At 39.6% G+C, this 12,443-nt stretch overlaps 1 protein-coding gene and 1 long non-coding RNA gene across 2 annotated transcripts in view; one reads left to right on the forward strand and one right to left on the reverse strand.

Moving 5' to 3' along the window:
• Positions 1 to 7,149, forward strand: part of ZNF239 (zinc finger protein 239) — a 45,077-nt gene extending 37,928 nt beyond the window's left edge. Inside the window, exons 3-4 of the mRNA XM_035708019.2 lie at positions 2,272 to 2,459; positions 7,026 to 7,149. Of these exons, the coding sequence (XP_035563912.1) occupies positions 2,272 to 2,459; positions 7,026 to 7,094 (257 nt within the window). The 3' untranslated portion in view covers positions 7,095 to 7,149. The remainder of the gene's footprint in view (positions 1 to 2,271; positions 2,460 to 7,025) is intronic.
• LOC118352706 (uncharacterized) overlaps positions 1 to 10,388 on the reverse strand; it is a 44,122-nt gene extending 33,734 nt beyond the window's left edge. The window contains exons 1-2 of the long non-coding RNA XR_007406954.1: positions 10,068 to 10,388; positions 8,400 to 8,518 (exon numbers count right to left, since the gene is read on the reverse strand). This is a non-coding gene — a long non-coding RNA (uncharacterized LOC118352706). The remainder of the gene's footprint in view (positions 1 to 8,399; positions 8,519 to 10,067) is intronic.
• Positions 10,389 to 12,443: the final 2,055 nt, after the last annotated feature.

The raw sequence follows: 12,443 nt of genomic DNA on the forward strand, positions 1-12,443 counted from the left end.
GTTTATCTGTCCTAACAAAAGACATTGTGATTGCTTCTAAGTTTTCACAGATATGGATAAATCTGCTATAAACATCCATATACATCCATATTTTTTATGGACATAAGTTTTAAATACCAATGTGTCTGCTACATTGCATTGTAAGAGCATAGTTAGTCATATACATACACACACCCAGTTTTATTGAGATATAATTGACATTCATCACTGAATGAATTCGGGTATACAGCATTAAGGTTTGACTTACATATTGTGAAATGATTACCACAATAAGTTTAGTTAACATCTGTCATTTAATATAGATACAATAAAAATAAATGAGAAAAAAAAGAAAAAAATTCTCTTTGTAATGATAACTCTTAGGATTTACTCTCTCAGCAGTATCACAATAACTCTCTTCATATATATCACACAGCAGCGGTGCCTACACTCATCATGTTATACATTATGTCCCTAATACCTATTTATCTTGTAACTTGAAGTTTGTGCCTTTTGACCACCTTCCCCCAACCCCCCTTCTCCCACCTTTGCCTCTGGTAACCACAAATCTGATCTCTTTTTCTAGTAATTTTGTTGTTGTTGTTGCTGTTGTTGTTTATATTCCACGTATATGCAAAATCTCTCTTTGTCTGACCTGTTTCACTTAGCATAATGCCCTCAAAGTCCATTTGTGTTGTTGCAAATGGCAGAGTTTCTTCTTTTTTTCATTAGTATGTTTAGTTTTATAAGAAACTGCCAAAGTGTGTTCAAAACTGGCTGTATCAACTTGCATTCCACCAACAATGAATGAGCGTTCCTGTTGCTTCACAGTCTTGCCAGCATTGGTGGTGTCAGTGTTTTGGATTTACACCATTCTAACAGATGTGTAGTGGAATGGCCATTATTTTATCACTTTCACTTTTGCTAAATATAGAATGCTTGGTTTACAGGATAGTTTTTATTTTTCTTTTAGCACATGTTTTTTCTTTTTCTTCTTGAGATATAACTGACATATAATACTGTGTAAGTTTAAAGTGTACAATATCTTGATAGGACACATTTCTATATTACAATATGATTATCACCATAGTGTAGGCTTTCGTTACTCTTTTTTATACTTTTCCCTTTGCTCTGCTCTGACGGGGTTGTTTGAAGATTTTGCCCTCTAGTTTACCTAATTCTTCTTTCCTTTTGCTCTATTCTGATGCAGATGCTCTCTACTGCTTTTTTTTTTTTTTCATTTCACTCATTGAATTCTTCAGCTCTACAGATTCTTTTTGACTCTTTATTATGATTTCTAACTCTTTGATAAATACCTCATTTTGTTCATATATGTTTTCCTCATTTCATTGGACTGAGTTTCCTTGTAGTTGATTTGAGTTTCTTCAAAATAGCTATTTTGAATTCTTTGCCAGCTAGTGCAGTAAAGTCCATCCCTTTGGGCTCAACTATTATCTTTTGGTGATGACATGTTTTCTTTATTCTTCATCTTCCTTGGGGTTTTGCATAACTGTTTTCACATTTGAAGTAGCAGACACCTCCTCAAATCCTTACTAGTTGCCCTAGCATGGGGACTATTATTATTCAATGGCCCTGTTCTATCTGGGGCTTCTCCACCTTTGTATGGAAACTCCTGCTCCACACTTCTTTCTTCCTCTTGTGGCAGAATTTTTTTTCTTGTGGCAGAATTCTTAAGCCGTTATGTCTTTCCTGGTTTTTATAAAACACCAAGCAGATGGCTCAAACCTCTCTTTTGTTTTCCAGAAGTTTGAGGATTCTCTCATGCCCACAGATCCTGGTCTGATTTTCAGATAGCACTCCATTTACTGATTGCTAGACTTCACTCTACGGCCATACTCAGGAGTGTGCACAAGGAGCCAGCCACAGTGGGAGAAGAGTGGGAGAAGATGTGTGTTTAGGACTCAGGATGTTCCGTGTGGGAGATCCTTGGGTGAGGCTGTCACACAAGCTCATGGGCAGACTTCTTGCAGAAGTCTGAAGGGTAGTCATCAGGAATCGTGTCCCTTCAATGCTTTTGATAATCTTACATGCCTCTTTCCTAATCTCCTCCCCCCTCTACATCTCAGAGAAACTGATTACTGTCCAGCAGTGTCTCACACAACTGGGGTAACTAAACACACAGGCACTGCTTTCCTTTTCCCCTGCAAGAGAGGTTGCTGGAAGATAGTTAAACTTCACTGTCACCTCAGGGGATAGGCAGTGTTGGCAAAGATCCTCTTACTCTGTCTACTGCATTCAATCTCATAGTTTTGTTTTCTTTTTTTCCTCTAGTGATGTGCTGGAATCTCCCCCTTGGGAAGACTGGACTTCTCCAAAGTCTCTCTCATCTGTGTGTATCTGCCCAGGTCAACACTTCATGTTTTCCCCAAACACAGCCAAGAGGGGCTGGGGCAGGTTCATTGGCTCTCCTGGTTCTGCAGCCCCTACTAAGGTCTGTCTGCCTATTGCTGAACACACAGGTGAGCAAGACTCCTTTCAGGTTTCTTGGCATATGGTACTGGATCCCACAAATCCTACAGAGGCACTTTTATTCATGAGTGGGTGCCTAATTAAGTATTAAAGAAGGGAACAAGAAGGAAGAATATTTGTCATGCCATGATGCCGACGCTCCATTCAGCACTTGTCATTCTATTGTTTTTGGTCTCCATTGTTTCTGATGAGAAATCAACTGTTAATATTATTGTATATGATAAATTGTTCTTTTTTTTTTTTTGCTTTCAAAATTTTCTGGTTTTGGTTTAACTATAATGTATCTAGTTGTGGATCATTTGTATTTATACTATTTTGCATTTATTGAGGTTCATGAATGTATAAATACATTTTTCATCAAATTTAAGAAGTTTTGGGGGCAGCCCCAGTGGCACAGTGGTTTAGCGCCGCCTATAGCCCAGGGTGTGATCCTGGAGATCCAGGATCGAGTCCCACATCGGGCTCCTTGCATTGAGTCTGCTTCTCCCTCTGCCTGTGTCTCTGCCTCTCTCTGTGTCTCTATGAATAAATAAATAAAATCTTAAAAAAAAAAAAAACTTAAGAAGTCTTTGGACAGTAGTTATTATGCTTTCTATGCCTTTCTCTCCTCTCCTCTGGGACTCTCATTGTTTTGGTGATATGTCTGGTGGTGTTCCACAGGTCTCTGAGGCTCTCTTCACTTTTCCTCATTCCTCTTGTGCTTTCTGGTATCTAGACTGTAAAATCGTTATTGATCTATCCTCAAATTCACTGCTTCTTTCCACTGCAAGTTCAAATCAGATCTTAAAAATCCTTCTACTCATTTTTTTTTATTTCACTCATTGTACTCTGCAAGTCCACACTGCCCATTTTTTTTAAATAATCTTTCTTTTTATTAATGATCTCTATTTGATGAACCAGTGTCATCATACTTTCCTTTTAATCTTTAAGCATTGTTTCCTTTAGTTTTTTTAACATAATTTATAATAGCTTCTTTGAACAATTTTCTTGTTAAGTACAGAATCTGGACCCCTTGGGAGATAGTTTGTATTGACCGTTATTTAGAATGGAAAACCTCTATCAATCTATCTTCATATTCAATTCTTACTTATGCTAGATTAATCCTTTCAAACATATTTAGACTTGTTTTATGTCCCAGAATATGGTGTAAGTATGCTATGTGTACAGACTTAATTTACTTAACAGATATACAGCTCTTCTCCTTTTTCTACTTAATTTTGTGTTGGATTTAGTACATCATGTTTTTCAATATATTTTTCCACCTCCTCCAAGTTATGGAATTTACTAGCATGTTTTTTAAAAAAAAAGATTTATTTATTTATTCATGAGAGACACAGAGAGAGAGAGAAGCAGAGACACAGGCAGAGGGAGAAGCAGGCTCCCTACATGGAGCCCAATGCGGGACTTGATCCCCGATCCCAAGATCATGCCCTGAGCCAAAGGCAGACGCTCAAGCACTGAGCCACCCAGGCATCCCTAGCATAATGTTTTTCATAATATCTTCTTCTCTATAATATCTGTAGATATTATAATCTACATAATGGAATACATTGGAGTTTTTCTGTGGATTCTTCCATATTTTTTGTGTAATCGTGTCATTTGCAAACAAAAACTGTTTTATATCTTTCTTTCTAATCTGTATACATTTTATTTCCTTTTCTTGCCTTACTGTAATAGCAAGGGCTTCCAGTACAATTTTGAAAAAGAGTGATAAGGGGACATTCTTGCCTTATAATAGATCTTAATGCAAAAGCATTGAGTTTCTCATCATTAAATATGGTATTAGCTATAGGTATTTTGCAGTCTTTTATCAAGTTGAGAAATTTCCACTCTAAACCTAGTTTACTGAAGTTTCTATCACACATTAGTGGATTCCATACATAATGGATTAAAAGCCATAAAAAAAGGAAGAACAGGGATCCCTGGGTGGCGCAGCGGTTTGGCGCCTGCCTTTGGCCCAGGGCGCGATCCTGGAGACCCGGGATCGAATCCCACGTCGGGCTCCCGGTGCATGGAGCCTGCTTCTCCCTCTTCCTGTGTGTCTCTGCCTCTCTCTCTCTCTGTGTGTGTGACTATCATAAATAAATTAAAATTAAAAAAATAAAAAATAAAAAAAAATTAAAAAAGGAAGAACATGCCATTTACAACATGAATGGACCTTGAGGGCATTAAGCTAAGTAAAATAAGTCAGAGAAAGAAAGGCAAATATGATCCCACTTGCATTTTTTTTCTTTTATTTTTAAGTAGACTCCATGCCCAACATGGGCTTGAACTCACAACCCTGAGATCAAAAGTCACATGCTCGGGATCCCTGGGTGGCTCAGCGGTTCAGCGCCTGCCTTTGGCCCAGGGCCAATCCTGGAGTTCCGGTATCGAGTCCCGCGTCGGGCTCCCTGCATGGAGCCTACTTCTCCCTCTGCCTGTGTCTCTGCCTCTCTCTCTCTCTCTCTCTCTCTCTCTCTATGTCTATCATGAATGAATGAATGAATGAATGAATGAATGAATGAATGAATAAATAAATAAATAAATAAATCTTTGAAAAACAAACAAACAAACAAAAGTCACATGCCCTGGGACGCCTGGGTGGTTCAGTGGTTGAGCCTTCAGCTCAGGGCATGATCCTGGAGTCCCGGAATTGAGTCCCACATTGGGCTCCCTGCATGGAGCCTGCTTCTCTCTCTGCCTCTGTCTCTGCCTCTCTCTGTGTCTCTCACAAATAAATAAATAAAATCTTTAAAAAAGAAAAAAAGTCACATGCTCTATCAACTGAGCCAGTCAGGCACCACAATCTGTATTTTAACATATGATCTCATTTGTATTCATATGTGGAGTCAAAAAAGAGAGAGAAGAGAAGAGAGGAGGAGAAGAGAAGAGAAGAGAAGAGAAGAGAAGAGAAGAGAAGAGAAGAGAAGAGAAGAGAAGAGAAGGGAAGGGAAGGGAAGGGAAGGGAAGGGAAGAGAAGAGAAGAGAAGAGAAGAGAAGAGAAGAGAAGAGAAGAGAAGAGAAGAGAAGAGAAGAGAAGAGAAGAGAGAAGAGAAAAAAAAGAAAAGAAAAGAAGAAAGAAAAAAGAAAAGAAAAGAAAGAAAAGAAGAAAAGAAAGAAAAGAAAAGAAAAGAAAAGAAAAGAAAAGAAAAGAAAAGAAAAGAAAAGAAAAGAAAAAAAGAAAAGAAAAGAAAAAAGAAAAGGACAGATTGGTGGTTGCCAGAGGAAGGGGGAGAGGGTGGGCAAAATGGGTGAAGGTGGTCCAAAGGCATAAAATTCCAGAGTGCTATGGTGGTTTAGTTGGTTACATATCCAACCCTTTATCTCACTTCAGGTCTTGATTTCAGGGTCATGAGTTTGAGCCTTCCTTTGGGCTCCATGCTGCACGTGAAGCCTAATTAAAAAAAAAAAAAGGGGGGGGGGTACAAACTTCCAGTTATAAAATAAATATGTCACAGGGATGTAATGTACAGCATGGTGACTATAATTATACTATGTTGCAGATTTGAATGTTACTAATAGAGGTAATCTTAAAAGTTCTCATCACAAGAAAAAATTGTAACTGTATTGTGATGGATGGATGTTAACTAGAGTTATGGTGGTGATCATTTCACAATATATATATATTAAGTCATTATGTTAGATACTTTAATATGTCAATTATATCTCAAAAAACTTAAATCTCAATAAAAGATAAGTGCAAATGTTTAAAAAGACTAAAAACCCAAATATGGGCAACAATATAGGGCAAAGAGTGTTCTTACACAATTCTCACACTAATAATATGAGTATAAAATGTTAAACTATTTTAGGGCAGCCCAGGTGGCTCAGTGGTTTAGCGCCACCTACAGCCCAGGGCATGATCCTGGAGTCCTGGGATGGAGTCCCATGTCTGGCTCCCTATATAGAGCCTGCTTCTTCTTCTGCCTGTGTCTCTGCCTTTCTCTCTGCGTCTCTCATGAATAAACAAATAATCTTTTTTAAAAAATGTTAAACTATTTTAGAAAAAAATTTGGCAGTTTCTTAAATACACACACCCTAGGGATGGGGTAACTGGGTGACAGACACTAAGGAGGGCACTTGAGGGGATGAGCACTGGGTGTTATATTGTATGTTGGCGAATTGAATTTTTTTTAATTTCATATACACACGCTATAACTCAGAAATTCCAGTCCTAGGTATTTATTTTTTTTTAATTTTTATTTATTTATGATAGTCACACAGAGAGAAAGAGAGAGAGGTAGAGACACAGGCAGAGGGAGAAGCAGGCTCCATGCACCGGGAGCCTGATATGGGATTCGATCCTGGGTCTCCAGGATCGCACCCTGGGCCAAAGGCAGGCGCCAAACCGCTGCGCCACCCAGGGATCCCTAGTCCTAGGTATTTACCCAAGAGACATTAAAATATGTATCTACAAAAAAACTTGGAGCACAAGATTCACAGCTTTATTCCTTGTATCCAAAAACTAGAAACAATCAGATATCCGTCAATAAGAGAATGGATGTATTAGCTTTCTATTGCTGCTATAACAAATTACCACAAACAACACCCTTTTATTATCTCATATTTTCCAGAGGTCAGAAACACAGCATGGATTATACGTGTTCTCCTCTTTGGATCTCACAAGAATGAACTTGAGCTGAGCATCAGGTCTTATCTGTTGAGGTAAGAATCCTCTTCCAAGTTAACTGGCTTTTTGCATAATTCTTTTCCTTATGGTGATGTGTAAGTGGCTTCCCTCCAACCTCAAGCCAGCAATGGTAGGTCAAGTCTTTCTCATGCTCTGAGCCTCTATGTCTCCCTCTTCTGCTTTTAAGAATTCATGTTATTAAATTGGACCCACATGGATAATTCAGGATAACCTCCTTATTTTAAGATCAACTTATTAGTAAGCCTTAATTATATCTGCAAAGTCCTTTTTACCAAATAATGTAACAGATTAATGGATGTAACATCAAGGGCAAAAGTCACAGGGGCCAAATTTTTGCCTACCATAATAGATAATATACTATGGTATACTCATACAATAGAATATTACTTACAAAGTAGAAGAAAGGATGGAAAGAAAAGAAATATACTACAATATAAATATCAAATATTGTTAAGAAATCTTACACATGATAGTATATATGTGATTCCACTTATGTCTAATGATAACTATTTTACAATATACTCTTGAGTGTCCACCTGCATGTTCCTTTGATGATGATTACTTCCTAATTTCAAAAGATTTAAAATGTTTTAGAAAATAAAAATATCAATAATAGAATCTCATTCAGCCATTTATTTTTTTAAAGATTTTATTTTTAAGTAATACACCCAATGTGGGGCTTGAACTCACAACCCCAAGATCAAGAGTTGCATGCACCACTGACTGAGCCAGCCAGGTGCCCCTCATTCAGCCATTTTTAAAAGATATGTTTAAAAAATTTTCAATCATAAGTGAAAATACTCACTTACCAGATGAAGAAACTGGGATGAGTTACTTAACCTCTCTGTTGAAGCAGTATTATCTATAATAGGGGGGTTTGGTGAGTATTAAATGAAATGATACACCAATCCTCAAAGTGTGGGCTCTGAACCAGCATCAGCATCAGCATCAGCATCACTTGGAACTTGATAGAAATGTAAATTATCTAGCCCCGTCTTCAAGTGGGGACCTTGATGCATTATGCTAAAGTTTGTGAACCACTGGGATAAAATATTCAAAACATCTAGTACATAGTAATAATCATAGCTATCAATTTGTAGTATATAAAAAGCATTATGCTAGGGTTTTATATGCCTAATGTTACTTAACCACCATAACAATCCAGTGAGGTATCACTACAACCATTCTATATATGAGAAAACTGAGGCCCAGGGAAGATAAGGAGCTTAGATTCATTCTGTCTCATTCAGGTTTCTCATTTTGAGACATCAATGTAATAAGCCACAAATTCACTCACCTAGTCAATCACATGCTTAGCAACTCATTTAGTTTTTCACCTCATTTTATAGATTAAAAAAAAGTAATTCCCAGAGAAGGAAAGTGACTTGCCAGGAGTCAAACAGTTAATGGAAGAGCCTAAAAATAAGAATAATAATAATTAATAATAATAATAATAATATAAATGAAAAATAAATAACATTTTATTAAAATAGCTCAAGAACTGTATCCAGAGAAAATAAATTTGTTTATGCTTATCAGCCTCTTGGTAAGAAGAGTTGCTCACAGAGTTGAGAATATCTGGAAGCAACATCAATTGTCAATTAAAACACAAGGCAGGGCAGCCCAGGTGGCTCAGTGGTTTAGCGCCACCTTCAGCCCAGGCATGATCCTGGAGACCCGGGATCAAGTCCCACGTCAGGTTCCCTGCCTGGAGCCTGCCTCTCTCTCTCTCTCTCTCATAAATAAAATCTTTAAAAAAAAAACAAAAACACAAGGCAAATATCAAGTGGTTTTCCTTGTTTTTGATGAGTCAAAAGATGTTACTACTCGATTATTATTGTTTATTCAGAATGTCAATAAGAAATTTGACAAAAAAGCAAAATCAGATCTATAATAAACACAGAGAACAAACTGATGGCTAATGGTTGCCAGAGGGGAGGGTTGCATACCCCTGGATTATGTGGTCACCTCTCATCCTGGTCTTTGCCTTTCACTACCTAATCCAGGGGTTAATAATGGAGAGGTGGAACAGAGACTTGATCTAACAGAAAAAGCTCAAAGAAAATCATGTCCTCAATTCATGGCAGAGAAGGGGAATTGCCTCCCAGGGTAACTTTATAAGCATTCCAGATAAACCAGGTGGCATTTGCAAAGACTAGGAAGCAGAGACAAAGATGTTGGACAGAAATAAGAGTTAGAAAGGTCTTAGGCATGTTGTGCCTGAAGTATCTGTGGAACAGACAGACAGAGATCTTCAAGGGGCAGCTGAATGTGTGGTTCTGAGCTCAGGAGGGAGGAAGCCCAAGACGAAGGTGATGATAGCAGAGTCACTGGCATTTTGGTGGTAACCAAAACCAGCAGTGAATCAGGTGGCTGACAGGAGAGAGACTGAGGATGTCAAATACAAGATCTGAGAGGAAGTCTGGAAGAATAGGTCATGAAAATATGGGAAAGAAATCATACAAAAGGTAAAAACAAAACTAGCAATTCACATTTAAACACATTAGCTCTTCACTTATGGAAAATAAATAGAAAATAAAGAAGCAGGAATGTTTTCTAAAAACCAAGGGCATAAAGGTAAGAACTAAGACAATCAAAACAACCAAACACGGATAAAACAAAATCACGCCAAGAAAGAAAGAAAATCTGCTTTTAGTTTCCAATGGTGCTTTTCCAGAGGAATAGAAAACTGCTTAAGGATTGACTTTGATAACAAGGAGCCATCAGAGTTCAAGAGATAATTCCCCAAAAAAGTGAAAAACTTGACTCCTGAATTGTGGAAAACAACATCAAAACTCTGGAGAAGGCCTGAAATAGAATGGATGGACATAAATGAGCAATTCTGCAAATCTCCTAGAATGTAAAGACTGCCAAGTGCACACGGGAGCTTGGGCCTTCTTTCTTGATAATATAAAAATGCTAAGTTTTCCAGCTGAGTAGCCATCACAAGTAGACACTGATTTACCCTCTATATCTGCTGGATGATGCCTGCTCAAGAAACCCTTTATCAAAGGAGCCCACTGCTGGTTTCCACGCGGAGCGGCCTATTAGCAGCAACAGATCTGGACAACAGACCCGGCCTTTAACACAACCCCGCCGCCCGCTGGCTCGGTGCACATCGCCTCTCCACGACCAGGCTCTCTTCGCTCAAACAAATAAATGGTCGTGAACATTCAGAGAAATGCCCGCCGCGTGATCCCCAAGCACGGCGTCCTACGGGGCTCGGGGCCTCTCCCGCGCCCCCGGCCTCAGCGCAGGGAGCCAGCCGAGGAGCCGAGCCTCCGCCACGGGGCGCTGCGGGCAGAGGCGAGCCGCGGGCCGAGGTCGGCGCACGCGCGCAGGGCCGCACGCCTCCGAGGCCGCCGCGCCGGGCCCGCCCCCCACCTCGGGGTCCCGCGCCGCCCCCGGCGCGCACGCGCTCCTCTCAGCGGCGCTCTCCCCGCCACGTCCGTCAGCACGTCCCCGCCGCCCGCCGCAGCAGAGCCGAGGGAGCCCGCCTCGGAGACCTCCCGTCAGCCTCGGCGGGAGCGCGCGCACCTCCGCGGCGGGCGGGGCTGATCCCGCGGTGAGACGCACCCGGAGCCGCAGGGCTTCTCCCTTGGTAGGAGAATAATGACGACTGTTTCGTTTTCCTACTGTTTACGACGTTAGCCTCCAAAGAAGACACAGTGATCCACGAAAATCTTAGGAAAGTCAGAAAATACACACAACCAAAAGAAGCAATGGACACAGCTTCACCTCCCACTCCGAGGTTTATGTGTTTAGCCGTTGGACACACAATCTTATTGTCGTTTGCAGAAATGCGATCATATATACATGATTTTTATCACTATCCTTGCAGAAAACAATTTCTTGTAAAATCTAACACCGATAATTTTTTTCCAGTGATAAATAAGTTCCATTCACAACAGCATCAAAAATTGTGCAAAGTTATTATTGGAGTTAATAAAAGAAGTAAACCTGTTTAAAAAGGGGGGGGGGGGAATCCCCGGGTGGCCCAGCGGCTTAGCGCCGCCTTCAGCCCAGGGCGTGATCCTGGAGACCCGGGATCGAGTCCCCAGTCAGCTCCCTGCGGGGAGCCTGCTTCTCCCTCTGCCTGTGTCTCTGCCCCTCTCTGTCTCTCTGTCTCTCTGTCTCTCGTGAATAAATAAAATCTTTTTAAAAATTTTTTTAAAAAGAGAGACATTTTGTGATGTGTAACATTTAAAAGACCTGAGGGACGCCTGGGTAGCTCAGTGGTTGAGTGTCTGTCTTCCGCTCAGGTCATGATCCCAGGGTCCTGGGATCAAGTCCCGCATTGGGCTCCCCGTGTGGAGCCTGCTTCTCCCTCTGCCTATGTCTCTCTGCCTCTCTCTCTCTCTGTCTGTCTCTAATGAATAAATAAATAAAATCTTTAAAAAAAAAAAAAAAAGACTTGAATAGGTAGATATTCCTATGATTTTTTCCCAGGAAAGAAAACTCTTGAAATCAACAATATCCCAAACAGAATCTCAATGACTTTCTGTGCCTATTTTCTTTTTGCTTTTTATTTTATATCATCTTACTTGACAGGAACCTTAGAGGAAAAATAAGGATTTTTTGAAGAAAAAGAAAGAGTACTGCTTAACATATATTAAAATTCTATTATTATTTAAGTTTAGAATTGGCACCAAAGAAAAAGAATATTTAAGAATGCATTACATGGTTAAAGAGCCTAGATGCAATAATCTCCCAGTAGCAACGAACACAGAGTACTTAGAAATTATATATGAAAAGTAGATAGCGATCTTTGGAAAAGTGATTGCAAGTTTGGCCCAAAAAAGTACAAGGTGAAACTGGGAAAGCTTACTGTGCTAGAGAACAAGGAAGCACTCGCAGATTAATGGGATACAACATATACAGGAGCAAACTTGAGGAGGTACCTATTAGCAAAATCATGGGATCAATTAAAGCACTTAAAAACATAAATTTTTTAAATGAGGGAGGATACTTTAATTTCCAAGAAGATAAAGTAGATGTGCTTTTCTCTATTCTACCTGAGTACAACTAAAATCCCTGGACATTATATATAAAACAAATATAAGCAGACTGAAAGATGGAAAAAAAGGCAAACCAGCTAAAGACTTCAAGATCCAAGAAATTGAAATAGTGATCTGTTCACTGGGTTTCCTTTTTGCCTCACAGATTTCAAATTTGTAGCAAAAGCAAGTGATGACCTGGAAACACAAAGGGGTGCAGATTAAAAAAAAAAAAAAAAAAGACTCGAAACAAGCCTACTCTGTCTAGCCAAAGGACCAGGAAAGAGGGAGCCCTCACAAGACAGAAAACTTCTAGTCCATAAGCACTATACCCCAGATAAGTA

Source organism: Canis lupus, chromosome 28, assembly GCF_003254725.2.
Source record: "Canis lupus dingo isolate Sandy chromosome 28, ASM325472v2, whole genome shotgun sequence".
Classification (NCBI taxonomy): domain Eukaryota; kingdom Metazoa; phylum Chordata; class Mammalia; order Carnivora; family Canidae; genus Canis; species Canis lupus.